This window comes from Hemicordylus capensis, chromosome 2 (genome assembly GCF_027244095.1).
Source record: "Hemicordylus capensis ecotype Gifberg chromosome 2, rHemCap1.1.pri, whole genome shotgun sequence".
NCBI classification, from domain to species: domain Eukaryota; kingdom Metazoa; phylum Chordata; class Lepidosauria; order Squamata; family Cordylidae; genus Hemicordylus; species Hemicordylus capensis.
This window is the reverse complement of record NC_069658.1, coordinates 42,729,672-42,757,536: the sequence shown is the minus strand read 5'-3', so window position 1 is coordinate 42,757,536 and position 27,865 is coordinate 42,729,672. Positions and strand designations below refer to the sequence as shown.

Sequence of the window (27,865 nt, the reverse complement as noted above, 5' to 3'; positions counted from 1 at the left end):
CTATTTAGTACTGGGTGTTATTTTGTAGGGGTAACTTGTTGGAAGACACATAGTCAGTGCTGGGTTGCAATACAACTGCATTTGCAGTGTTAAACATCTTGAGACTAGAAATCAGTGTAATATATAGGTACACCTTATCACAAAAGCTTGCTTGCTTTTTTTTTTTTTAATAAAACATGAATACAGTTCAAAGCATCTTGGACACATGATTTGTAAGGCTGATATTTGTAGAAAACTTCAAAACTGATGATGCCATCCTTGTAGTTAAGTCCCTCCACCTTGAGGTTTCTTAGAAACTCTTTTCATTTCACTGTGATATTAATTATGCTGACATCTTCATAGGGTTTGTCAGTTTTTGGATTGACTTTCACATTTGAAATTCTTTGAACAACTTCCATTCCTTTAGATACTCTTCCAAACACACTGTGCTTGTTGTCTAGCCATGGCTGTACAGGTAATGCAACACAGCAAAAGAATGAAAAGCATAGTTAAAAGATAATAGTATTGACCAAGTAATAAGTTACTGATATTGAACTATATAGAGACTGAACACAAACAATGCTGATTCAGGTAATGCTATAAAACCAGTGATACTTTGGAAACAGATTTTTGGCCAATTCTACTGCCAGGTGAAAAGTCAAGGCTATGTACATGTAACCCCCTTTTCAGATGGTCAGTGTTAAGCAGTCAAGAAGGAAAGATGAAATCTAGCTTCTGCCCAGTGATTGCCACTATTACTGATAAGCCTATGAAGTTGGGCTTGAACCATGGTGACCTGCATTCAAACTCAAAAAGCCATGGAGAGTAAGTGCTAATCCCCGCCACCAATATGTATCCTCAGTGGGACTGCATCACGGAGCACTATTACCACACTGGTATTTTTAGCCTAGAAAATGTATGGATAGCAGCTCACTGCTGTGAAGGTATACTGCTAGAAAAGGCCATTTTATAGTGTAAGAAGACATCCAATACCATGTGTTGTCCCACAATTTAATCCTAGACAGGACTTCTTCAGAATCAATAGGCCAGTCTTCTTTCCCAGCAGGCAGCAGCTCTGTTCCTGTCGTCTTACTAGCAGGCAGCTAACAAGAGAGCTCCTGCTCCCTTTGCCTCTGGCATCTCTAATACTTCACATCCAAAGTATGCTGTGGTTCTCATTCATTAAAAAACTAAGAACATCTTTCTAAAGAGGCTTTTTAATGTTTCACCTGTTGCTTTTCTGGTTGGTTCTTTAGTTTTTACAATTCTTAGTTTCATTTTATAAAATGATTCAGAATTTTAAAATCTAATTCTGATTGTGGTTTTAGCTTGGATTTAACTTTTTAGCTTAATTTGGTTAAGCTTGTTTAGCTTAGTTTGATTTTACATTGTAACTATTTTGTAAATGATGTGAGCTGCCCCGAGCAGTAGTGGAGGGGTGGGGTGGGGTATAAATACTTTAATAGTAATAATATTTACAACCACTATGACTGAGTTGTGCTTAGCTTCAGAGAAGTTTAGAAATAAGAAGACTAGAGAGGGGAATGCCCTTTTTAGACTTCCCTGCTTCTAGGCCAGAAATGGAAAACCTGGAAATTTTGGGGGGGAAATTCCAATGGCCTCTTATGAAATATTTTCTCTCTTAGACCAATAGATGAAATGGTTTCCAAGAGATGGTTTTAAAATATTCCCTACCTCATCTCTTCCCAACTATGTAATATGAAAATGTTCTATGTAAGCAAATGGAAAAATAGATAATTACAATCCTGTATATTAAACTCTCCAATCCCAGATGTATTTTAGCCCTTGCCTGCCCTCTGGGTGCACTGTCGTCTTTACTAGAGAAACACAAAAGCCTTGGGTTCTTCTTTGCTTTTAAATTGTTGCCTTCCTTGATCGTGAGAATTTCAGATCTCCTCCTCCTGTTCATCTCAGTGATACTCTCACCCCTGGGACACAATCGTTCACCTTCTATAGAGTAAAAGCAACCTATTGCCCTGTGCATACCATAAAAAGCAATGCAACACATCAAAACTACTTGCAACTTTAAAAAAAATGAGATCAATTAAGATAATACTTTATAGAAAGAGTTCAGAATATGAGTTTATTTTGTTTCTAGTCTAGATAATGCGACTGAAGGAAGGCCATTTATAATTTCAGTTAAAGTTACCTTTTATTTACTACAGTATTGGTTAATATTTTCAACTGGCAAGATCTCAGACATGTTCAGATCTCAGGCTGTAGCAGCTTGCATGTCTGTCTAACTATATTTGTAATTATTTTTTGATATACTGTAATTGTCTGGTATATGTAGATTTAAATATGTAAATGCATTAGCTTTTTTTTAAAAAGTAAGTCTTGTGTGCTAAGCTGTCCATAGTTCATTTTGTGACTTTAAAATAGTTTGATATAAAAGTAAGTATTGCATAATTCAATTTTCCCCAACATGTCCATTTTGTGGGAAAAGAAACCCATTTAAAACATTGGCCCATGGCTTCAAAACTCCCAAAAATCTTACATCTAAGTGAGATTTGCTGCTTCTGAGAAACTCAAAGCCCAGTACAAGGTCAGAAGAGACTTTGCTCCTCTCCAAGTTGAGAGCATTATAGGGATTGTGGTGACTACAAATTCTGTTGAGGCTCAAGGCCAGTGAAAATTTCTAGACCCATGCAAGAGCATTCAAACCATGCCACGTAAGTGGTACAGTCCAGAAACAGGTTTACTATCTCATATCCTGTTTGTGAACCATACTTCAAATGTTTTTAAAAATGCTCTTGGTAGTTAATGTAATACAGTGACCTTCTTGAGTTAATAAAGTGTGCTTTATTGGAGTTCGAGTTAGGCATCACTCTGCCATATCCATCACATGCTACTGTAGTCTAAGCAAGAGCAACAGCTACCATAGTTCTACTTTCACTCTCTGCTCCCTCCCCATACCCACCCAATAGACAAGGAGTGGCTAACCTGTGGCTCTCCAGCTGTTATTAGGTTACAATTCCCATCATCATCCCAGCAGCCACAATTTAAATCCACTCCTTTCCAGTTCTGATGTTTAACAGCACACTGTTGGTTACTTACAGTTGGTACTACTGTTATGAAGAACTGTGAGCCATTGGTGTTTGGTCCTGCGTTAGCCATACTAAGTGTGTAGGGCCTGTCATGTCGTAAAGTTGAATGGAACTCATCCTCAAATTCTCCTCCCCAGATGCTTTCGCCTCCCATTCCAGTACCAGTAGGGTCGCCAGTCTGTATCATGAAGCCCTGCATTGGAAAAACATTTTAACATTTTATTCCCAAACTGTGATAACGTTTATTAAAATGAATTCTTTAGCATTTAACTGAACTATTATTTTATTGCCAGAGGCATCTTTATGTTGTATATACAAAACTCTACCCATCTGATCATAACACCATTTATCTAAACCAGCTAGTATTGTTCCTTCCATCCCATCTTCCTTTTCCTACTGGCTTACAAATTCACAACAGCAGTTTAAAATGAACACATGTAGATTGTTAACATGTTATGCTTCTATTTCAATACTAGGCCTAAATCAAACAAGCAAGTTGGCTAGTCCAGTGGCAACCAGTGGGCTGAAGACTAGTAGTAGTCTTCAAGACCATGATGAAAATAGTGGAAAGCTCAGAAGCGTAAAGGCTTCTTACAAGTATCTATCATATGGTGAAGAGGTAAATCACTTTAGTAAACATTTTAAAACTGAAATGCAACCTGCCTCCTTAGTAGAGCAAACAGTGGCAACGAACAGCAAAAAAATGGGGCCACTCATATTCCAGAGCCTTGCTGCTGAAATAACAGCCATCAGGGATTCAGCTTCCCATTATATCTTATCCTTGGAGGCACAAGACCTCTACTCACCATGCACTGAGACATGCATACTATCCCCCCCCACGCCCCGGCACAGATGGGTAAAAAAGTGGAAGCAATGAGCTACAAAGGTTAGAAGCTAGAAATGTGATGGGTCTGTACCAGGATCTGGTGGCAGATGTTGCATCTTGACAACTGGTGTACTGTGACTACAACTTGGAAATTAATTCTGTGCACAGTCATTCTGAACTGGAAAATCAACAGGTAGTCTGGGTCATAAAAGTACCCTAAGCACTGCACATGAAGTCATTCTCGGACTGGCAAGAAAATAATAATAATAACGCAGCTTATCCAAACCAATAAATCGCAACAAAGCAATGTCATTCAACTGAAAACAGGAAAGTACTAGCTGATCCGGCGCAGAGCATCTGCACCCCTAGTTCTCCCTGTGTCTCCACCCCATCTTCATTTCCACCCGTCCATTCTCCCCCTCCCAGTTTGCTTTCACTCCCCACCAGCTCGGCAGGCACTTCCCCTCCCCGCCCACCACTGCCACCACCGTTTTCTCGCCCCATCACTATCCAGGAATTTGCTTGCAAACTCTTGCGAGAGCTGCCACACATAGAATTAGCAATGGGTACACCTTGGGAGAAATATATATATAAAGAAGATCGTTACAAGTACTAAAATGTTACCTTTATGATACGGTGAAAGGTGTGTCCATTGTAGTAACCATTCCTGCTGTGTACACAGAAGTTCTCCACTGTTTTGGGGCATCTGCAAGTTTTAGATGTTGAGATACGGTTAGTTGTCAAAAATTAATCTCTTTTTTAGATACTGCAGGGAAAAGGGAGGGCCTGACTGCAATTGCTGCTGTCATTTTTGCCAAAGAACTAGGCTTAAGATTACCCAGGAGGAAGAATTGCTAATTAATAAGTAATAATAATTAATTAATTAAGAATTGCTAATTAATAGTTATTCTCATTAAAGGGGGTGGGGGGGAGGTGGCTTTGTAAGTGTCTTCTCTGTTTATAATATACAAAACAGCAGAAGCAGGCACAAGAACCTCTGTTTCAAAGCTGAAAAACTCAGTCTGGTTTTGATCATCTCACACTGAGGAAACGTGTACAAAAGCACATACCTCATCTGGGAAGAGATGGGCCAACACTTTACCTGATCTTCAATATCTTTCTACATAAAAATATGCTACCCCACAGAGAAAATAATAGGACAACAGAGGTGAGGGAATGTAACAAGATCAAACAGGTACAGTTCTGTCAACTGTGCCAATGCATGGGCAAACATCAGTACTTGTTCAGGAAGGAGAGAGAGAGAATGCTTTAGCAACAAGAAAATATGGGGGGGGGGAAACCCACTCATACATACTCAACAGGAAAGAGCTTGACATGAATATCTCCCATGCTTGTATGGATAATAGCACTATCAGAAACTCTTTTGGGCCCTTCAGCTTGAGTGGCTGCCATGACCTCTTCTTTAGATGGTTTCTCATTGAACACATCTCTGTCAGAGTCTGCACTCTTAGTGTCTTCTGGTTCACGTCTGGTAAACTGAAAGACAAGATGATTGCACTCTTATTTCTCTCTCTCAACTTAGAATCTTAGAGGTAGAATATATCCAGTGATACTAGACTGCAATTTCCAATACAGGATGTCTCATACCTCAAGCATATCTGAAAGATATCTGTCTACAGGCAACTTAGACCTGTATTGCTCCTTTGCAGAATAGTTCAAAGTTCTGCCTAGCCTCCCTGTAGTTTAACCATTGTTTCTTGTTCTCTCAATGGAAAGGGTTGTCTTTACAGACATCTTTTAAGATTTGAAATCTGTACGCATATTGCCCTCTTCCTCAATCCGATTTGAACCCTTTAACAATTCTGAAAGGATTATTCAGCCTACATGATACTGAGTCGCTTCTTAGGATTTCAAAATTCCCTTGAGAAAGATTTAACACCACCACATGAGGAACGTCTATAATTAAGAAATACCATATGTTTTTTGTATCCAAACCCCTCCCCCCCAAAGAAATTAGTCTTTTCTTATTTATTAAGAGCATTTATCTTCTGCTTTTTTGCCATACAGCACACAGCTCACAAAAAAACCCCAAAGCCTACAAAAAGAAACACTATAGAAAAAACACAACAACACAATCCCTGGTGAAAGGGTTTAAACTGAAAGTAACCACGCCTGAAATATCTTGGACTCGGAGGCAGAAATTTCCTGAAAATCTCACTTAACTATGCTGTGGCAGGCCCCCAACCCTAAAAATGGTTTTAATTTTATTAGAAAATAAAACAGCAGGATTATGCCAATATTATTATTATTTTTACATTTATATCCCGCTCTTCCTCCAAGAAGCCCAGAGCGGTGTACTACATACTTAAGTTTCTCTTTCACAACAACCCTGTGAAGTAGGTTAGGCTGAGAGAGGAGTGACTGGCCCAGAGTCACCCAGCTAGTTTTATGGCTGAATGGGGATTTGAACTCGGGTCTCCCCGGTCCTAGTCCAGCACTCTAACCACTACACCACGCTGGCTCTCAATATAAAAGTCTATGGTACATCCATACTCAAAACAGTGGTCACTCCATCTGAGAAAGGATATGGCAGTTAGAGAAAGTACAAAACAAGCCAAAATAAAAAGTTACCAGAGAGAAAAAATAAGTTCTTTCCTTATGAAGAAAGGTTTAAGAAGTTGTGGCACTCCCCCACCCCCGCCCGCCAGCCCCTGCCCACATTAAAGACTGGGAAATAATAACGAATTGGTAACTCAGAACTAAATTTGTTGTGCTAGAAAATGAGATAATGGAATGGTCTAGCAGGGATGTGCACGAGCTGGTTTGGCGCCTCCTCTTGGAAGTGCTGAACCAGCTTGGTGCTGGTGGTCAAACCAGCTCAACAGGGCAGGGAGTAGTTCCCTTAAAAAGCAGATAAGGAGCTCCTCTGGGGCTGTGGCACTGTTCTCTGCAGCCTCCACACAGTATTGGCACATACATGGCCAGCGTGTGTGCATGCACTGACCAGGTGCATGCCAATGCCACACGGAGGCTTCAGGGAACAACGCTGTAGCCCTACGCAGCCATCTGGAGAGCGGGTGTTGCTGGTGGAAAAGCGGCGGGGAGCTCCTTACCTGATTTTTAAGGGAATTGTTCCCCGCCCCACCAGCAGGTGCACAAACGGCTCATGTACATCCTTATGGTCTAGCATCCAAGGAAACCATTCAATTGTCTAGAAAACAATCTGTGAAGCTAGTGCAAAGCTATAATAATCATGTGATGTTCCCACAGTGAGAACATCACAGGCACGCTTCCCTGTGTGATCTAAGACGGTATACTCACAGGAGTAAAACAACATGCACAGAAATTCATGTTAGAGCTGGGATCAAGTTCTGTGACACAGGAACAGTCTCACGAGAGCGCCCAACTAGAGAGAGAGAATCTGTCTAGGGGGGAAAAAAGTCAGTCATTCAACTGCAAAGAGTGAACCTACCATATAAAATCTGTTCTTTTTGAAGGCTGTGCAGATTATTGTTGGATCTGCTTGGATATTCTGAAGAACAGGATTTTCAGATGCTTTCATCTCTACAGTAACTGCAGCACGGTGCTTCTTTGCTACACCCTGGAACAAAGCCAGCTGCATAACTCTGATATTCTCCTGTTTGCCTAGGATTCTCACACATCTACAAACAGGAAATAAGAATCCATAATCACTATTACATTTTCAAGTCAGAATGCAATCTGCTGCTTCTGAGCATCCTATATCAATTCTGGTTGCTTATAGTATTATACCGTATTTACCCAAACAGAAGATGTCCCTGAATTTAAGACAACCCCCTTTAAAAATATAGGTTATACTAATTACCCCAAAGGAAGAAGACCCTGAATTTAAGATGATCCTCCAATTTCTAACATTAAAGAACTTGGAAAACCCTTAGTCTTGGATTCAGGTAAATACAGTATATTTACAAATCTGCTTTGAATTTTATCACAACAACAAATGGGGGGGAAGGCCCTCCTAGTCTAATCATGTGTTCTGAAAGCTTTTCCAGGAGCAACAAATGAAGTTTCAAATTATATTCATTCTACATTAGCTGCTGAATTCTGTGTTTAACAATAATAGCCTCTCTTTAGCATAGCATAACATACTTGAAAGCAAGTCCCATCACAATGAACACGTGAGGGCGATGTCAGAGTGTCTCAAGGTTCCTGAAGAGCCAACTGCAGGCACAGCTCCCACGAGTGGGGAATACACAGAGACCCACAACAACAATAGCACACCTATCACATATCAGAAAGCAGTTCTAAAGAACCAATTCTCTTCTTACATAAGCCAAGCTATTAGAAATGCTTGTGTGCGATTTGGAAGCACACTAGGAATTTATGAAGCTGGGCATGGAGGAGCTCCTCATGGTTGGGTTTATCAGTATGGTAAGCACATTGCAAATGATGGAGATTCTGTAGGAGCTGCTACCAATTCCTTAGCATTTCCAGCAGTCCCCACTCAGAAGCTGTAATGATAATCTATGGCAGGGACACCCCCCCACACACAAAAAAAATATTGGGATCATTCTTATTCAGATAGTGGTCTAGAGGCCATAAGACCCTATCTTTGGTAACTGGCCAAGAGACATATTTTCAGGTGGTGGCTCTTACATTTAGCTGTGGGAGAGCAGTTGTCCCTATTCAATCAATAGTGACACCGAGTCAATCACCTTTTATTTGCTGCCACCAAAATAACCTATCTTCTTAGTAGCTGTTTTTGACATTGGGCATGGTATGGAACCCACATAGATAACACTTTCCCCCTTTTCCTTACTCCTTAGTTTTATTTATTACATTTATATGCCCACCCGCTCCCGATGACTCTAGGTGGCTTGCAACAAAGAAAATTTGTTGTGAAATGATACTAACAAATTTAAGTGATATTCCATCTGTCTTCCAGTTTAGTGGTAAAAACTGTGGCTTCAGTTGAGAGGTTCCAGTCATTATCCAGTCTTAAAAGTCTGTCTACAAATTTCCCTTTTCTTTTAATATTTCCTCTTTACAACTTTCTATCAAAATGGGCCTGTTGAAGGACATTTCCTTTTCCGAACAGCTGGAAGCTGGTCTTAAACTTCTATTCTGATGCTTTATCAATAGGATCAAGTTCTCACCTCAAAGCCCTGCCCTCTGCACCTTGAGAAATTATCACTCTCCCTCCCTCACTTTTCTGGGCTTTCCTTTTGGTGACCTCCACAATTTCTCTTTTTTGTTTTTCCTGATTACATTTCACCAGCTCTTCCGGATCCTGCTCAGGCACCAGTAAACCTCTAACTGGCAGTTCTCAACTGTCACTTTTTCCTCCCCCCCCCCCCCCCGCCGCAACATTAACCTCACCAGCCCAGCTGAAGCCACACCCCCTAACTCTCTTAGCAACAGTTGCTATGACCAAACTTCTATCTCAAGCAACCAACACAAACAATTACATTATATCCATTCTCCACAAGCACCTTTCCCAGGAGCTATCACTAGTGTCTCCCATGTGCTCCTTTAGAGCCAGAGAGCCCCATTGGGGCAGGAAACCATCTTCTCATTCTTTATGCAATGTAAAACACTTTGAGAAAACATTTTTGCTTAAAAGCGATATGTAAATTTTCTCAATGATAATAAGTGCATTTTGCTGTACAACCAAGCCCTTCACAAAGCCATAATAATAAGGGCTTTATTATCATCGAGTACCCCTGCTAACTGAATAAGGAGGCACCTTTGAAAGAAGAACCTTTTATTTAACAGGCGGAGAGCAACTGGCCCTAGCCAGCCTCAACACAGCATCTCTCCAGTGGTTGTTGCTGGTGTCCAGTGTTCCCTGTAAGAGGGATTCCCAGATATTGGTGACTACAGTTCCCAGCAATCCCAGCTGCAATGGCCTTTTGCTGAGGATTCTGGGAGTTTTAGTCAACATCTGGGAATCCGTGTTACAGGCAGGAACACTGCTGGTGTTTACCTTCTTTTTAAACTGTGAGCCCTTTGGAGGCAGGGAACTATATTTTTTTGTAACTTGTTTTTCTATGCAAACTGCTTTTAAAACTGTTGAAAAGAAACATATAAATAGTAGTAGTAGTAATACTGACATCCAAAGGGAATGTCAATATGAAAGTATGGATTCTCTTTCATGAATTCCCAACATAATTTCTTATTCCTTACAAGTAAAATGGCAGGCAAAACTTTTACACATGTTTTTAAAATATCCAATAGAATTGCAAGGGGCAAAACAAAACTGGATTCAGTCCACCAGCTGCCACTTGACTATCCCAAGCTTAGCTCCAGACTCTGAGCCAGACTCAACAATATGGAAGTCAGACATCCAGTGCAAGGCACAGAGCAAGTTTAGAAAACCCTTTATGCAGCAGAATTCAACTGCAATGAAACGATAGTCTCAAATCAGTTCTATAACTTATCTGTGTGCTCTACCTTCTGAATTCATTTCAGCTAGAATTTCCTAAAATTATTATTATTCCCCCAGTGAGGCACTACCTTGGCGTGGTTGTGGGGCTTGTGTGCTCTGATGAAGGTGAGAGCTATGCCAGAGGTCCAACTATACTGGACAGGTGTCACCAGAGGAGCCAGACAAAAGAGTGCCTCTCCCATCAACAATATGGTGAGACGTAAATTTAATAAATCTATACTGGATCGGTCGTTGCCCGGGTCAACAAGGACCACGCCAGATGCTATAGTCCCTGGACATCTGGTGGCAAGTGGGCAACAGGACTCAGGATCTTCAGTTGAGCAACCAGGGCTGGAGACAGCAAAGTTACTGGAAGAAACGTCGCTTAACCGAAAAAAATATACAAAAAATGCCAACAAGGAAATAATGATCTGCTATTACAAGTCTAGTCCTACTAGAAGAGGTTATTTTAAAAGAATGTACCAAATTTGGAAAGAGAAGCATCCAGACACAGAAATAACAGAACAAAGGCTAGCAAACCAGAGAAGATTCATAATAAGAAATGAAGTATTCACAGGAGTTGAGCTGGAAGAACTGCAAAGAGCAACACAGGCTCAAGATATGGAAGAATTATCACCAATTGAAGAAGTTGCTCAGGCGCAGGTGGAGGAGGTGTTGGAAATCGAGGATGCCACTGTTGCTGAACTGTTTCAAAATCAAAACCAGGCAACCTCCCCTTTGCCTTCACCTCAAAAACCCAAATGCCGTTTAACAGAAAAGCAACAAGAACTAAAGCAAAAAATAACTGAGCACATGAACCAAACAACCACCAGGGTTCGACTTCCATCTCTAAAAACAGTTGCCAAAAAACAACTTGCTCGGGCATTAAAAGATGTCAATGCTGCACTTGCAGAAATAACAGCCAATAATTTGCAAGAAACAAACCAACTAATGTACAGTGCAGCAACAATAACAACACAAGAGCTCGGATATAAGATCAGTGGACCTGTCAAAAAAGAAAGCAGTACATCACCTAAATGGAAGATTAGATTAGAAAATAAAATCTCCAAGCTTAGATCAGACGCTAGTAAATTGAAAGATATGAAAGACAAGAAGCTGAAGAATGAAAACAGCAAACAGTATCTGATCCAAAAATACCACCTAGATTCAAGGAAAATTAGAGAAGTCCTGGAAATAATAAAGCAGCAAATAACAGCAGTGTCAAAGAAGACTAGGAGATATGAAGCCAGAATTACACAACACAGGCAGAATCTCCAATTCCAGTCGAATCAAGAGACGTTTCTACCAAAGCATAGAAGGAGAAACTGCAAGAAACATCGAAACACCAAATAAAGAAGAAACAGTGCAATTCTGGGGGAAATTATGGGACAATCCAATAGATTATAATAAAAAAGCAGGCTGGATGAAAGAGGTCAAAAAATGGAACCAACAAATCCAAGATCTAATAATAACACCAGAATTAATAAGTGAAAGAGCAAAGAAAATTAAAAATTGGACTGCGCCAGGTGACGATGAACTGCATGACTTTTGGCTTAAACACCTAACAAACCTTCATAAACAACTATCAAAACAGTTCAATCACATTATGAAAGGCGGTGATATTGAACAATGGCTAACAACTGGGAAAACTCATCTCATCATGAAAGACCCAGAAAAAGGTGCAGTTCCAAGTAATTATAGACCAATAACCTGCCTGCCAACCATGTTCAAATTATTAACTGGAATAATAGCAGATGAAGTGATGCAACACTTATTAACTAACAAACAGCTTCCAGTTGAACAGAAAGGAAATTACCCGAACACCAGAGGCACAAAAGACCAGCTGCTGATTGACAAAATGATTTTAGAAAACTGCAAGAGAAGAAAAACAAATCTAAGTGTTGCATGGATTGACTACAAGAAAGCCTTCGATTCATTGCCTCACACATAGATACTAAAATGTTTAGAAACAACTGGTGTCAGCAAAAACATTCAGATATTTATTTAAAAAGCAATGAGCATGTGGAGTACACAGTTAACAATCAATGGCGAGGCACTTGGACAGGTTAGCATTAGAAGAGGCATTTTCCAAGGGGACTCACTATCCCCTCTATTGTTTGTAATCGCCATGACCCCACTTTCACAAATACTAAACAAAACAGGCCTCGGATACCAAACATCTAAAACATCAAGTCAAATCAACCATCTGCTGTACATGGACGATCTGAAGTTGTATGGAAAGTCCCAGTCAGAAATCAAATCACTGCTAAACACTGTCCGTATATTCAGTAGCGATATAGCAATGGAGTTTGGACTAGACAAGTGTGCTGCATTAATAATGAACAGAGGAAAAATAACAAAAACAGAAGGAATAGAACTGCCCAATGGAAGCAAGATCAAGAACCTGGAAGAGAAAGAACGTTACAAATACTTGGGCATTCTCCAGGCTGATAACATCGCACACACTGAAGTTAAAAGGAAAATTGGAAGTGAATACATCAGGAGAGTTAGAAAAATCCTCAAGTCCAAACTCAATGATGGGAACACCATACAAGCCATAAACACCTGGGCTATACCTGTTATCAGATACACTGCAGGAATAATAGACTGGACCCAGGCAGAGCTAGAGACGCTAGATCCTAAGACCAGGAAAATCATGACCATCAATCATGCTCTGCACCCCCGCAGTGATGTAGATAGGCTCTACCTCCCTCGCAGCTCAGGTGGAAGAGGAATGCTGCAAGTCCATCAAACAGTAGAGGAGGAGAAAAGAGGCCTTGAAGAATATATCAAGGACAGTGAAGAAGATGCACTTCAAATGGTCAAGAACGCGAAACTATTCAACACCAATGAAATAAAGCAGGCCTACAAGAAAGAACAAGTCAAGAACCGAGCAGAAAAATGGAAAAATAAGCCACTGCATGGTCAATATTTGCACAATATAAGTGGAAAATCAGACATCACCAAGACCTGGCAATGGCTTAAGAATGGCAACTTGAAGAAAGAAACAGAGGGTTTAATACTGGCTGCACAAGAACAGGCACTAAGAACAAATGCAATAAGAGCAAAAGTCAAAAAATCCACAACAAACAGCAAGTGCCGCCTTTGTAAAGAAGCAGATGAAACAGTGGACCACCTGATCAGCTGTTGTAAGAAGATCACACAGACTGACTACAAACAAAGGCATGACAAGGTAGCAGGGATGATACACTGGAACATCTGCAAAAAATACAAGCTACCTGTAGCCAAACATTGGTGGGACCATAAAATTGAAAAAGCTGAAGAAAATGAAGATGTAAAAATATTATGGGACTTCCGACTACAAACAGACAAACATCTGCCACACAATACACCAGATATAACTGTAGTCGAGAAGAAAGAAAAACAAGTCAAAATAATTGACATAGCAATACCAGGGGACAGCAGAATAGAAGAAAAAGAAATAGAAAAAAATCACCAAATACAAAGATCTACAAATTGAAATTGAAAGGCTGTGGCAGAAAAAGACCCAAATAATCCCAGTGGTAATTGGCGCCCTGGGTGCAGTTCCAAAAGACCTTGAAGAGCACCTCAACACCATAGCGGCCACAGAAATCACCATCAGCCAATTACAAAAAGCAGTTTTACTGGGAACAGCCTATATTTTGCGACGATATCTATAATAACCAACAGTATTGATGATAAAATTCAGCCATCCCAGGTCCTTGGGAAGGACTCGATGTCTGGATAAAACAAACCAGTCAATAACACCTGTCTGACTGTGTAAACAAGAAATAATAATAAATATGCAGCAGAATTCAACTGCAATGAAACGATAGTCTCAAATCAGTTCTATGACTTATCTGTGTGCTCTACCCTCTGAATTCATTTCAGCTAGAATTTCCTAAAATAATAATAATAATTATTATTATTATTATTAATTCGATTTCTATACCGCCCTTCCAAAAATGGCTCAGGGCGGTTTACAAAGAGAAATAAAACAAATAAGATGGCTCCCTGTCCCCAAAGGGCTCACATTCTAAAAAGAAACATAGGACACACACCAGCAACAGTCACTGGAAGTACTGTGCTGGGGGTGGATAGGGCCAGTTACTCTCCCCCTGCTAAATAAAGAGAATCACCATGGTAAAAGGTGCCTCTTTGCCCAGTTAGCAGGGGTAAGGAAGACTCCATTCCTCTCTCATTAGGGAACACTAACTTATATAGCGGAACTGCATTTAAAACATCCCGGCCAAAAACAAAATAAATCGCAAGATGAAAAGGTCAAGGACACATGTTGAAAACTGGTCAGGATTAAGTGGCACTTGATTCAACAAACAAGCGATCAGCAACTAATAATTGCTACAAAACACCACAGTATTAGCCAAACAATTTAAATGACGTCAACAGATCGTAAAACTGGCAAACATTCTGCAAGCAGATGCTGCCACTATGATATATCAGACAGCAAGGGTGGGTCAAGTGCTACCAACTGAACTCCACCACCACATACAGATCTGGAGCAAAAGAAGAACACCTGAATGCTTCTTTAGAAACACAAGGGGGAAAAGTCACTGGGTACTATAAAATAACTATAGTTAATGTAAAGTAGTGAGACTTACCGATTTGTTTCTACATTTATGACTTTAATTCCCAACATTGTTCCATACAACACAAAGTGTCCAGTTTCATCAAAGATGATATTAATTAATCTTACAGCATCAACTTTTTCAAGCTCCCGCTCCCCAGCCATACGCCGTCCAAATTCCATGTCTGGTAGCTGCTGTCTCATCTGCTGCAGCTCAGTAAACATCTACAGAAACGAAACAACTACTTGTAATACAAGTGTAACTTGACTTGGGCTTAGTCCATTAAGCACAACTCCCAATAATAAATCACATTTAAATGCCATTAAGTTGCATTGGTTTCAGTGCAACCCAGTTCTATAAATCTGAGTTATAGACTACAGCTTTGTACATAACAAGGGGCATCACATAGGCACTGCATATCCACTTGATTGTCAGAGACTTTATGTGACTTCAATATATACCATTACTTTTAACATCTAGGGCAAACTGCTGACAGTCCATATACTGGATCGTGGATATCTAACAATGCTATACTAATTTGAGAGTGGATGAAATCATGTAAAATATCTCAAAACAAATGACACAAATCATATTTGATTAGCACATACAAAATTCTTATCATTCAGGGCTATAGGAGAGTTTTCCAAAAAACATTGTTTTAAAAATATTGTCTTGGTTGTTGAATTACACAGGAGTATCCATTTTTATCAAAACCGTTACTACAGTCCAGTGAGTTAAACATTTTTAAAGTGAGAACTAAAGGGTGATAGCATCCACAGTAATGTTTGTGGAAGAATGTTTTGTGGTTGCAATGCTCCATGACGTTGCACTACTGCTAGTGGAAATCACCTGAATGCATCATACGCAAGGAATTCCCTATTTGTATATTTACTGGCCAGCACAAGAGGTTGTGCAAAGAATTCCTCATTGGCATATATGAGATTGTGCAAGAGATGGTACACAATACGTTGTGCTGTGTTACCCTCATTTTTTGCTCTATGTAAACTGCTTTGAGAATGTTTGAAAAGTGGTAAATAAATAATAGGGCAAGAACTAACCTGGAACAGAAGTGAATCTTTTTGTGCAACTACCGTGCACTGTGTCCTTACACTAGTGCAAAAGCACTTATGCTAGCACAGGAAACATTTGGATACTTGTCCAAACTTAGGATACCCTAAGTTGTTATGAGTGAACTAATTAGTATGCTAATTAATGTGGAATAGATACTGCAGTGCAATGAACATTTACCTCTTACAGAGGAGGGTTTTTATATATTTATACATATATAAAAGGAATTATGAAGGAATTATAAAGTATCATCTGTATGGGCAAGTAGTGAATATGAAAACAAACTTACACTCAAGGATTCATCAAATACCCTCATAAGTTTTCCTGTCAAGAATCTGAAAATTCGAACTTTTCTGTCAGAACCAATAGTAGCCATTTTTTTGCCATCAGATGAGAAACAGATACTGGTTAGGTATGCTTTACATTTAGCAAATTCATACAAGTCAGTGTCTGTTTTATACTCCCAGTTCACATTTTTGGGAAATTTGTATTCATGTGAAGGCCCAGTCCAGTACTCAATCATTCCAGACTTGTCAGAAGACACTATGACTTTATAGACAGAGTTCAGTCGTATCTGAGTGAGTGGGGATGTATGGAGCTTATCAAAAACGTGAAGAGGCTGATTGTCTCCTCGACCATCATATATGAATATTTTTCCAGTACTTTTCTCAGAGGCTGCAACTGAAGATATAGCATCTCCTGGGCAATAGACCCATTCACACTGGCCAGGGTAATATCTAAAACAAAACAAAATAGTCCAATTCGCATAATCAATAGTGTATAAAGGATTAGTCTCCCAATAGTTCTGATTGAATACTGCAATAGCATTCATTTTATTCAATTCATGAACTGTACTGTTAAAGCTTCAACTGACAGGTCAGAAAGACAAAACAGAGTTGTGGGCTAATATGTGCTGGGTTATATCAGAGGAAAGGGGGAGGAGCATAGAGAGAATTAAAGAAATAGAGAGAAACAGAAAAAATGACACAGCAGAAAACCAAGAAGCAGAAAAACTGATATAGGGAAAATTAAAAATAGTCCCCATGTAGCAGGTTGCATTTAAATGAGTGTCCCAATTCTGAAAAGACTGAAGACATTGTTTCAGTTTAGAACTGTGCTAAATTGTAGGGGGATCCTATACTTTTTGACTTGGGGGGAAAGTCCCATAGTGGTCAGTGTAGGCCAAATAATACATTTATATGTAACAGTAATACATTCCTGCACATTTGCTGTTATGGATGTAAACAGGAACTGCCAGATGGGGATCGGAATCAGAACTGCAGCATGGGGAGGAGTGGAAGTTGATGTGGGGGCCCCGCCCAATCCAAACTGGACTCCCCTGAGACTATTTGTTCCACAAGTGAAGCTCCTCCTATTGACACCAATAAGACAAATCAAAACTATATTGTGGTTTCAGATCCTGGTTTATTACCTAACTCTAGTTTGAAGTTAACTATGTTTGCACCAAGTTTGTACATAACAGGGAGCTATGATTTAGCTCAAACCACAAGTGGAAGCTTGAAGTCTCTTCCTCTTGGGTGTGGAATAAGGAGGAGGGGGAAACCGTTGAGTCCACAGCTATCTGACACTCATTCTCATAGAAAGAAGCCACAGTTTCCCATTATGTCTAAACAGGGCTTCTCTCCCACATGCACACTATAAATGGCTAGATAATTAAACCCATGGCTCATAACAATATATATGATTTAAAAGTCACAGGGAAAGCTCTGCAAATCAATCAAAAATTTCTTTACCTCTTAAGCAAGAGTCTCCCAAAGCACCTGTCAATCCCACAAGACAAACTTAAAAATACTGAGACTGTAGCTCAGTGATAGAGCATCTGCTCTGCACGCAGACAGTCCCAGATTCAATCCCTAGCATACCCAGGTAGGGCTGGGAATGACTCCTGCCTGAAACCTTAGAAACATAGGAAGCTGCCTTATACTGTCATACCACTGTTCTATCTAGTTCAATATTGTCAATACAGGCTAACAGGAGTCTCTCTCAGTCCTGTCTGGAGGGAACTTGGAACCTTCTGCATGCAAGCATGCAGATGCTCTTCACAGAGCAGCTCCATCCCCCAAGGGGGATATCTTACAGTGCTCACAGTTAGTCTCCCATTCAAATGCAAACCAAGGGGGACCCTGCTTAGCAAAGGGGACAATTCATGCTTGTTACCACAAGACCAGCTCTCCTACGTTGGAGAGTTGCTGACAGGCAGTGTAAGCAATACTCTGCTAGATGGTCTGACTCAGTATAAGGCAGCTTCCCATGCAAATAAAATGCAAGGACTCACCCAAGTTTCAGCATGTTGATCATATCAAAATTCACCACATCAAACACCTTCATGGCTTTGTCATCCCCAACAGAGCAGAATAACGCCCCTTCAGAACTACCTGCAATGCTCTCAATAACGCCTATTGTGATTAAAAACAAACACAACATTAACAAAGGAAATACTCTCCTTTCAGAGAAGTTCTGTTTATCTGAAAAAATCATTGGACAAAATCATAAGTGCTATGTCACCATCAAGAGTGGGGGGAGGGCAGGGGATACAAAATCCCTCCTCTAGCTGTGAGAAGTCCTGGGTAGGCTTATATGAGCAGATCCACCATTCCAAGGGAACCTTCTGGGAGAGTAAAGTGCATGCCCAACACCTAACCCCATCCTACAAGAAAGGCTTGAGCAGTCTTTCAAGACCATGTGACTAGGGCAGGACCCAATAAATAACACTCGATAACAACAAGGATTTATTAATAATTAGATGACAAGGAAAACCACAGAGTTATCTACAATTGCTGCTTCCATTCAAGTAAAACCCTTCCCCAAGAACCATGCAGTCAGATCCATAAACTTAAACAAAAACAGGTTGCTCACCTGTAACTGATGATCTGGAGGTGATTGGTTGTATTCATAATGAATGAGGGGAGGGGTTCTGCGCCTGCACAGGGACCCCATGGACAGATTGACTAGCTCCTCGCTACACCTCCAACTGCCTTGCACGTGCTCCATGCTTCCATTATCTTCAGTAGTTGGGGCGTGTCTTGCTTAGTTTCTTGCTGACTGCCGTACATATTGACGATCTTCTCAATCTCTCTCTTTTTTAAAACAACTGTTGCAGGGAGGTCCAGGCAGGATTTATGAATACAACGGATCACCTCTAGATAATCAGTTACAGGTGAGCAACCTGTTTATCTGGATCGTGATCTGTTGCATTCATAATGAATGGGTGATTGGCCAGCTTAACATTTGGTTACTGGGTACAGTTGTCCCCTTTGCTATGGCAACACCTGTTTCAGCACACTTCTTCCAAAGTTTGTGTCCTTTGTAATGCACAAGTCAATGGCGTAATATTTTATAAATGGTTGGCGAGATGACCATGTCGCTGTGTTACAGATTTCTGCCATTGTGAATCCTGCCAAATTGGCTGCAGAAGAAACGTAATACCTAGTGTAGTGCGCTCGGATGGCTTTTGGCGGTTCTCTGCCCTCATATTTGTATGTCAATCTTATCAGCTGGACCAACCATTGGGCCAACCAGTGCCTTGAAACTGGTTGTCCCTCGGACCTCCCCTTGTGTATCACAAACAATTTATCTGTTTTCCTTATGCCTCTCATTGCTTCCAGATAGTACAGCAGTATTTGCCCTATGTCCAGGGAATGCATGGACCTCTCCAGTGGTGTCTCTGGATTCTGGAAAAAGGTTGGTAATACTATATCTTCATTTAGGTGAAATTCTGTCACTATTTTTGGTCTAAACAGGGGATCCATTTGCATCGGCACCTTTTTTTGGATAAAACTGAGTGTATGGTTTATCCGCCCTTAGTGCTGCCAATTCACTCACTCGCCTGCTTTAATGGCTCAAATGGATGTTCCATTAGTGCAGACAGTACTAGTGACAAACTCTTTTGGTCCATGGACCTTTTAACATGTGGGTACAGATTGTTCAGGTCCTTCAAGAATTTCTTGCATCCTGGGTGTGAGAATACTGTTGCACCATCTCATCCCTTGTGCTTGGATGAAATTGCTACCATATGCACTCTGAGGGATGCATTTGCCAGTCCTCCCATCTTTAGAGTCGTCATTTAGAGCAGGACTTGCTGAACTGTTGCTGTTCATGGGGAAAATCCCCACTCCCTTGAATGCAGCTTGAACCTTTTTCATTTCCTGCTGTAGTTGTGTCTCATTGATTGCCTTCTATTATTTAGTAAGATCTTTTTCAATAGCCGATCCTCCACGCTGTGAGTTTCTGCATTCGCACTTGCGGGTGCTGCACTGACCCTCCCTCCTGACTCAATAAATCTGGATGGTGTGGGAATTTGTGGTGGACTCCACTGGAATGTCTCAGCAACAGTGGAAACTAAGGCTGTCTGGGCCACCATGGAGTCACGAGTATTCCCATGATTTTGTCTCTCAGCATCTGCAATATGATACGAAATATTGGTTGCGGAGGGAACAAGTAAAATAACTTCCCGCTCCATACATGTTGGAAAGCATCACCTAACGACCCCTTGCCATGACCTGCATGTGAGCAGTATCTCTGACATTTTCTGTTGGCAACAATCGCAAACAAGTCTATTGTTGGCCATCCCCACTTTTTGAAGACCATTGCTAAGTATGCTTTGTTTATTTCTCACTCGTGATGTTGGTTCTTCAGAATGGCTGAGCTTGTCCGTCTGCACATTGTCCTCCCCCTTTATGTGGATCACCGTCGGGTGTATGTTGTGTTTCACACACCACTGCCACAACTGTTGGCTCAGCATGCAAAGAGAGCAAGATACCATCCCCCCCCCCCCCCGTTTGTTTAGATATACTATTGCTGTTGTATTGTCCAAATTGATCTGCACTGCTTTGGAGGTACTTCTGCTGGGGGATCTGACTCATCACCCCTATCGTAATCAGTTTCTGATGAAGCAGTGGTGTAACTACCATCATCATCGTCCTCCTCCTCTGGGGGTATAGTAGTGTGAGTTTTCTTTTCTGCTGCCTTTTATGGTTGCACTGGATTATGCAGTTTTAATGGTTGGTCTGGTCATGGTCGTGGTTCAGTAGTTTGACATGCCGTAGATATTACTGTGGGAGCGGCATCTGGCCCTCTGATTGGTACCTGTGAAGCCACTGAAACCACCTGCTGCACCTTCCAAATATGATATTCTGCATAATCCGAATGATAGACAACTGTAGGCGTGTGCCTGAATCCACAACTATTGAGTGATCTGGGTACCTTGTGCACTCCCTGCTATGCTGGTAAAAGCCAAACCCTGCAAAGCTGAATATCGCACTGGCAATTTCCATGGAACACAGCCTGCACCTGATCTTGCAAAAATTGATATGGGTTTTGAGACCCCTGCACGGTCAGTCATATGCCCTATAGGCGACATGAGACACACTGGGTTTGTCATCGGCATGCATCGAATAGAGTGTGTTGTTGATGGCTGTGTTCTTATTGGTGACATTGATGGTGTCTTTGGTACCAAGTGCCATGCTCAATATCGAGACCGCCGCTTATAAATCCTTGAAAAGTTGAGCCTGACTGTGCTATTTTTGGAGTCTAAAATAAACAACAACGTTGATGTTGTTTTGGGGTCAATAATAATAATAATAATAATAATAATTTGATTTCTATACTGCCCTTCCAAAAATGGCTCAGGGCGGTTTACAAAGAGAAATAACAAATAAGATGGCTCCCTGTCCCCAAAGGGCTCACATTCTAAAAAGAAACATAAGACACACACCAGCAACAGTCACTGGAAGTACTGTGCTGGGGGTGGATAGGGCCAGTTACTCTCCCGCTGCTAAATAAAGAGAATCACCATGGTAAAAGGTGCCTCTTTGCCGTTAGCAGGGGTGATTGTATTGGGTGATTGTATTGGGGTTTGGGCTGGAGACAGTTCTATAGGCTTCTGCCGCACTATCTCTGTTGTCTTCATCGACATCCGATTCCTCGGTACCGTAGAGTGTACCGTCTTTGACGTCGAGGCAACCTCTTTCGCTGTTGAGGTCGGTGCACTTGACACCAACGTCAATGTCGAAGTCTCCTTTTCTGGCGCTAGTTCAGACTGCACCGCAGTCGGAGAAAGTGTACTCCTCCTGGAGTCATTTTTCTTGCTACTTTTTTAGGTGGGGAGTCCTCCTCTGCAGAAGAATGCCTGTGTTTCTTGTGGCAGTGGTGTTTTTTTATCACCATATCTGGATGCTTGAAATCCTGCTTTTTGGTGGCTTTAGAATGCTTACTCGCAGATTCCACCAAAAGAATTTCTTCCACGCACGGTCCCATGCGCGACATCGGTCTCGATGTCAAAGAGCACGTTGGTCTCAGTGTTGGTGGCCGAAGTGCCTCATCATACAAGGCTGCCCGTAGTTGAAGTGCTCGGCTTTTCAACATTTGTTTCGAGAACGAGCAACATATTTTGCACGATGCCGGATTGTGCTGCTCTCCCAAACAAAGCAAGCACGCGTCATGACTATCCATCATCGGCAGCTTTGTGCGACATTCCATGTAGCGCTTGAAAGTTGTTTTTACTATTAGTTTTGGTGCCTGTTGTTGTTGTTGGGACTTTGATTAGAAAGTAGTCGTTTAACAGTCCTTTGTCGGTAGGGGTTGTTCCGATCCACTCACTAACGGACAACTCACTCCATTTATATTCTTGTTCTTTTAATCATTTAGACTTACTGCTATCCTTTCAGTCCTTAGCCTTTACCATTTTATGCAATTTATTTTGTACTAAATAATTTACACCGAGGAGCAAATATCACAAGGTATAGATGCTTAGGCAGTCTAATAGAAACAGAGCAAGACACCCCCCAACTGCTGAAGATAATGGAAGCATGGCGCACATGCAAGGCAGTTGGTGTAGCAAGGAGCTAGTCAATCTGTCTGCGAGCTCCCTGCGCAGTCGCAGAACACCCCCCATTCATTATGAATGCAACGGATCATGATCCAGATAAATAAATCCCCTGATGCGTCTAGCTAAACTGGACCCTAACCTTCCTACTTACTTCCAGGTAAGGAGCTTCCAGTTGATTCCCAGGCCAAGGCTGTTACCCTTTCTTACAGTAGACACTGATCAGACCTCATTCAGAAGCCTCCAGAGAAGAAATGAACTGTAACACACACCTCCCCTACTCCTCTACAGGCTGTTGTCCAGTAAACCCTGCCGCTCACTCTGAATTGGGCCACAGGGATTTAATTCTCCAAGGCTTTGTTCCTTTTTTTGGAGAAGTCCACCCTTCAAGGCCTCCCATAATTGAAGTTTGGTCCTCCCTCAGGCCTATCACTTCATGCCATATCAGCATTCCATGCTTTGGATGGGCCATGTCACAAAGTAGGTCTGCAATCAGATATATATATTTACAAGGGAGCAAGTCCCACTAAACTCAGTGGAATTCAATTCTAGTAAACTAGGGGTGTGCACGAACCATGGTTCAAGCACTGGTTTGGTGCGGGGAGTGGGAGCTTTAAGAAAAAGAAGAGCAGATCTTTACCTGCTCTCTGCCACTCCATGCAGCTTCCTGCTGTGGTGGCACTTGGCCCAAGTAACACCGCGTGGCACCAACACACATGGCACATGCACCATTTGTGTGGCCAGCAACATGATGTGGACCACACAAATGGCGCCAGCGCATGTGCAGACACCATATGCACACTGGCGCTGCATGAGAGTACTTGGGACAAGTGTCGCCTCAGCAGGAAGCTACATGGGGCAGCGGGAAGCAGGTAAGGACTTCTTAAAGCTCCTGCTCCCTGTGGCAAACCAGTGCTTGAACCATGGTTCGTGCACACTTCTATATTAAATGTGCTTAGGTTTGTACTGTAAAATGTGTTGCTATAGGTAAACATGTTTAAGGTTGGGATCCAAATATCACAATGTGTGTGCACTGAGGGCTTTTGCAGTCTTCTAATCTCACTACTGCTCTTTGCACAACTTCTGATGCAGTTCTGGGCAGTTTCCCAATTTTCAGGAACGGCTTTTTAGGTGATTCAAGAGGCTGCAAAATGAAGATATGCCTCAGATGATCCTCACACAACCCTTTGGTTTCTGCCCTAGAGGTAGCAAGTCAGTCATATTCTCTGCCTGACTTAAGCAATGTTAATGAGGAATACCATACAAGTCTACACATTTTTCTCAGACAGAACAACAACATTTTAAGTTTAGCAAGGACTCTTAACAATGGTATAGATTTTGGTACAGTGTTAAGGAGCACATTGAATGAAAAATCTATAGACTTCATAGCATGTATATTGTGCTGCCAAGTTTTATAAACCTAACACACAGAGATCAAAATGTCTAATTGCACATGACAAAATCCCTCTGGCATAGAAAGTGCTTTATAAGTTACATATTAAATATTTATATATTTAATGTAAATTAAATATTACACCTATATTTAATAGGGGTGTGCACGAATCAAGTTCTGTGATTAGATTCAAGGTTGTCCTCTATTTTGAGGGTGATTCGATGTGAGGTCGAATCTGCAAATTGCCCCCGATTCAACCTTAAGTCAAATCACCCTCGAAATAGAGGGCACATTCAGATTTGAAGCAAATCACACCCAATCTTTAATAATAAGGTGTCCTGAAAAGATACAGAGGGAATGAAGACAGAAAAATATGAGAAAATTAACACATACAACTTACCTAAGTGGCTGCGGAAATGTTTAACAAATTCAATCCCTTCTTCTACTTTCTTCCAGAATTTGACATGGCCATCATGACTAGCTGTTATTACAAAATCTGTCCTGTAGGTACAAGCATAAAATTGAAACATGGCCTCTGATCTACAGATGTTGATATGCCAAAAGTGTTGTGCTTTATCAGTGCCAATCATGGAAGGGCAGCACATTTTAGAGATGGATATGATAAAGCAGCTTATCTGGACAAGACAGCGTGGAACTCTTGCAAGGCTCACAGACAAAGGGGAGTGGGGAGCACATACTCCTGAGACATGCTCAGCACATGCCCCTGAAGTGCCAAGTTATCAGACAAAAGGAAAGGAAAGACTGTGCCATCAAGACTGTGCCATCAACTCCTGGCAACCACAAAGTCAAGTGGTTTTCTTGGTAGAATACAGGAGTGGTTTACCATTGCTTTTCTCCCGCGCAGACCCATGGTTTAATCTTGGCTCTATATAACATCTTAACCAGTCCACTGTCTAGATTTTATTTTGATTTTTTAATGTACTGTGTTGCTCCAAACAGACAGGGCTATTCATTTATTCATTCATTCAATTATATTCCTCTTTATCATAAAAACTCAAAGTAGCTTACAGAATCAAGAAATAAATCCATGACAAAATATAATAAAATCAAAACAAGCAAAGCACCTCTCAGGCAAAATGCAATTATCCTGGACTCTGAGCTGGAGAATGGGGTGGGAAATACTCCTCACAATTGTACTGCATTCCAAAGGCACCCCTGCTAACTTGGCAAAGGGGCACCTTTTAATGTGGTGATTCTCTTTATTGAGCAGGGGGAGAGTAACTGGCCCTATCCATCCCAGCACAGTACCTCCAGTGACTGTTGCTGGTGTCTATCTTATGTTGCTTTTTAGATTGTGAGCCCTTTGGGGACAGGGATCCATCTTCTTTATATATTATTTCTCTGTGTACACCGCCCTGAGCCATTTTTGGAAGGGCGGTATAGAAATTCTCAAAGCAGGAAACATTTAATTAAACACACATCTGACTCAGTACTCAACGCAAAGAAAATAGAAGACTTACTTAGTACATACTACATGTGTGATGACATCTCTGTGCATGTAACTGCGTTCATACATCAAAGCACTGGGAAGATTATCCAGGTACACATGTTCAAACTCAAGAACTAAAAATACATTAAGAAGAATTATTGTTTTTCCAAAAGCTTTTTCTCTTTGAAAATTATATCCAGTTTAAAAGGAGATCAAATAGAACAAGTTTTGTTTTAAGCAGTAAAAATTAGCGTGGACACTATTAATCTTAGTATTTTTTGGTATAGTGCATGTCTAGATAAAACTGCACATTCAAGTCCTAGCTTTACATGGGATAACAAACACCATTTTTTAAAAAAAGGAAAATATTAGAATCAGCTAAAGTACCCCTTTAACTTCAATCCTTAGTATATCTACTCATAATGAAGTGCCACTTTATTTATCTAGCTGGTAGTATGTCAATGCTAAATCATGGTCTAGCTAAACTTTGAAGGCTTTTATAAGCAGGAAAATGACCCACAAATACTAACATAAAATAATCCTCTCTAATAAAACGCTTGGTGTCCGTCCGTGGACGGACACCAAGCGTGCGTTCGTGCCTCGACTGTTCTGAGCGTGCGTGGAGCGCACGCTCAGAACAGTCCAAGGGAGACACGACTGCCAGCACCCGGCGGCCATCTTGGGCGGCCAGAAGTGGCCGCCCGAAGAAGCCGGATAAGCAGCGGCGGGGGACACTGGCCGAGGCGGCGGCAAAGCTGCCGCCTCGGCCAGAGAACGCGGCGCGGCCAAGGCGGCGGCGGAGCCATGGCCGCGCCGCCGAAGCCGGGCGGGGGGAGGAGGCGGCAGGGGAAGCCGGCCGAGGTGGCGGCCGAGCCGCCGCCAAGGCCTGGCGCCGCCGCCGCAGCCGGGCGGCTTGGGGCCCTTGCCTGGCCGGGGAGACCAGCTGAGGCATAGAGGCTGGCGGCGGCGCCGCCACAGCCGATATCCACCTTCCCGCCCTCCCAGCTGCCCGACTTACCCTTCCCCGCACCCCCCCCCCAAAGGAATAAGGGCCTCCGCGGCCGCCGGAACTGCCCTCCCGCCCTCCCAGCTGCCCGAGCCCTACTCACCCGAGTCAGCCCGCAAGAGCCGGGCGAAGTGCAAGCATGTTTTCAAAAGGTCCAGAGAGGAGCTCGCGAACAGAGCTCCTCTCTGTGCTAAGTGTTCGAGACTTGCGGGCTGACTCGGGTGAGTAGGGCTCGGGCAGCTGGGAGGGCAGTTCCGGCGGCCGCGGAGGCCCTTATTCCTTTGGGGGGGGGTGCGGGGAAGGGTAAGTCGGGCAGCTGGGAGGGCGGTTATCGGCCCCTTCCCTTCCTAGCGCCCGTTATTTAACGGGCTAAAATTTACTTGTAAATATAATAATAATCGTGAGATTTAAGAGTACCATCCAGCAGTTATCTGGGAGTTACTCTTGTTGAAATCAATGAAACTCGCCTCCAAGAAAACATGCAAAGAAGATTGGGCTACAATCTTATGGACATTTACTTTGCAGAAAGCGCCACTGAACATAATGTGACTTACTTCCAAGCAAACACAGACAGGATGGCGCTGCTCAAACTCGCCCCATCCAGAGCTTGCAGCGCTCCTATTTCTCCCAGACTCCTTCCTTACCTTTTCGCTTTTTCACTTGCGCGGCCTCTCCAGGCAGGGGACCCACCCAGCGCTCCTGCGCTTCTTCATCGTCGTCCTTCTCCTCCTCAGATCCTTCATCTTCTTTTGCCTCTTCTTCGTCTTCTTCACGATACCTTCTCTTGCGGCGCGACTCCATGGACGCCATGTTATCCCTGCGTCATGTCCCTGCGACGACAACAACCAGCCTCAGCGAGCCGTTCCGGGTGCGTAGGTAGCGACGCGCGATAGCCTTCGGGAACAGCCAATGAGCGCTTCGCCCGCTCAGGTTTGGAAACCGGACTGAAACGTCGGGGCTCCGTCGGCTGCTGGAGCGGAAGGGATAAAAGGAAGAAAGAGGGCGGTCGTCATGGTAATGTCACGAGCTAGAGCGATCTCGGGAGTTGATGTTTGAGGCTTGAAGGATCGCGTTTTCTTTTTATAGCGTTACTTTTGGTAGTTTTGCTCCTGTTCTATTGCTTGTCGAATTAGTTGCTTTGAGCGTTTTTCGAAGAATGGAAAGTCAGAGTAGAAATCTCTTTAGTGGTGTGCACGGAACCGGCAGCCTGCCGGCTCGAAGGTGCGAGGGGGATATCTTCAAGGGCGGGGGAGGGTGCTCTTATTCCTCCCGTCGCGTTTCCCCAGCCAGCGCGGT

General features: G+C 42.2%; 2 protein-coding genes across 3 annotated transcripts in view; one reads left to right on the top strand and one right to left on the bottom strand.

The window, feature by feature from the left end:
• Positions 1-147: 147 nt before the first annotated feature.
• PPWD1 (peptidylprolyl isomerase domain and WD repeat containing 1) lies at positions 148-27,515 on the bottom strand. Of its 2 annotated transcripts, none has more exons than XM_053300804.1 (11): positions 27,214-27,509; positions 25,595-25,697; positions 24,514-24,614; positions 18,173-18,293; positions 16,166-16,613; positions 14,842-15,032; positions 7,307-7,496; positions 5,189-5,370; positions 4,498-4,579; positions 3,058-3,240; positions 148-446 (listed from the first exon to the last, which is right to left on the bottom strand). In XM_053300804.1, the coding sequence occupies exons 1-11, from the start codon at positions 27,377-27,379 to the stop codon at positions 303-305; spliced, it is 1,911 nt and encodes a 636-aa protein (XP_053156779.1). In that variant the 5' UTR covers positions 27,380-27,509; the 3' UTR covers positions 148-302. The 2 variants fall into 2 exon arrangements, 1 of the variants encoding a protein (XP_053156779.1); XR_008317316.1 differs by having other exon boundaries at positions 307-446; positions 5,194-5,370; positions 27,214-27,515.
• Positions 27,428-27,865, top strand: part of CENPK (centromere protein K) — a 29,099-nt gene continuing 28,661 nt past the window's right edge. The window contains exon 1 of the mRNA XM_053300815.1: positions 27,428-27,583. Within this exon, the coding sequence (XP_053156790.1) occupies positions 27,581-27,583 (3 nt within the window). The 5' untranslated portion in view covers positions 27,428-27,580. The remainder of the gene's footprint in view (positions 27,584-27,865) is intronic.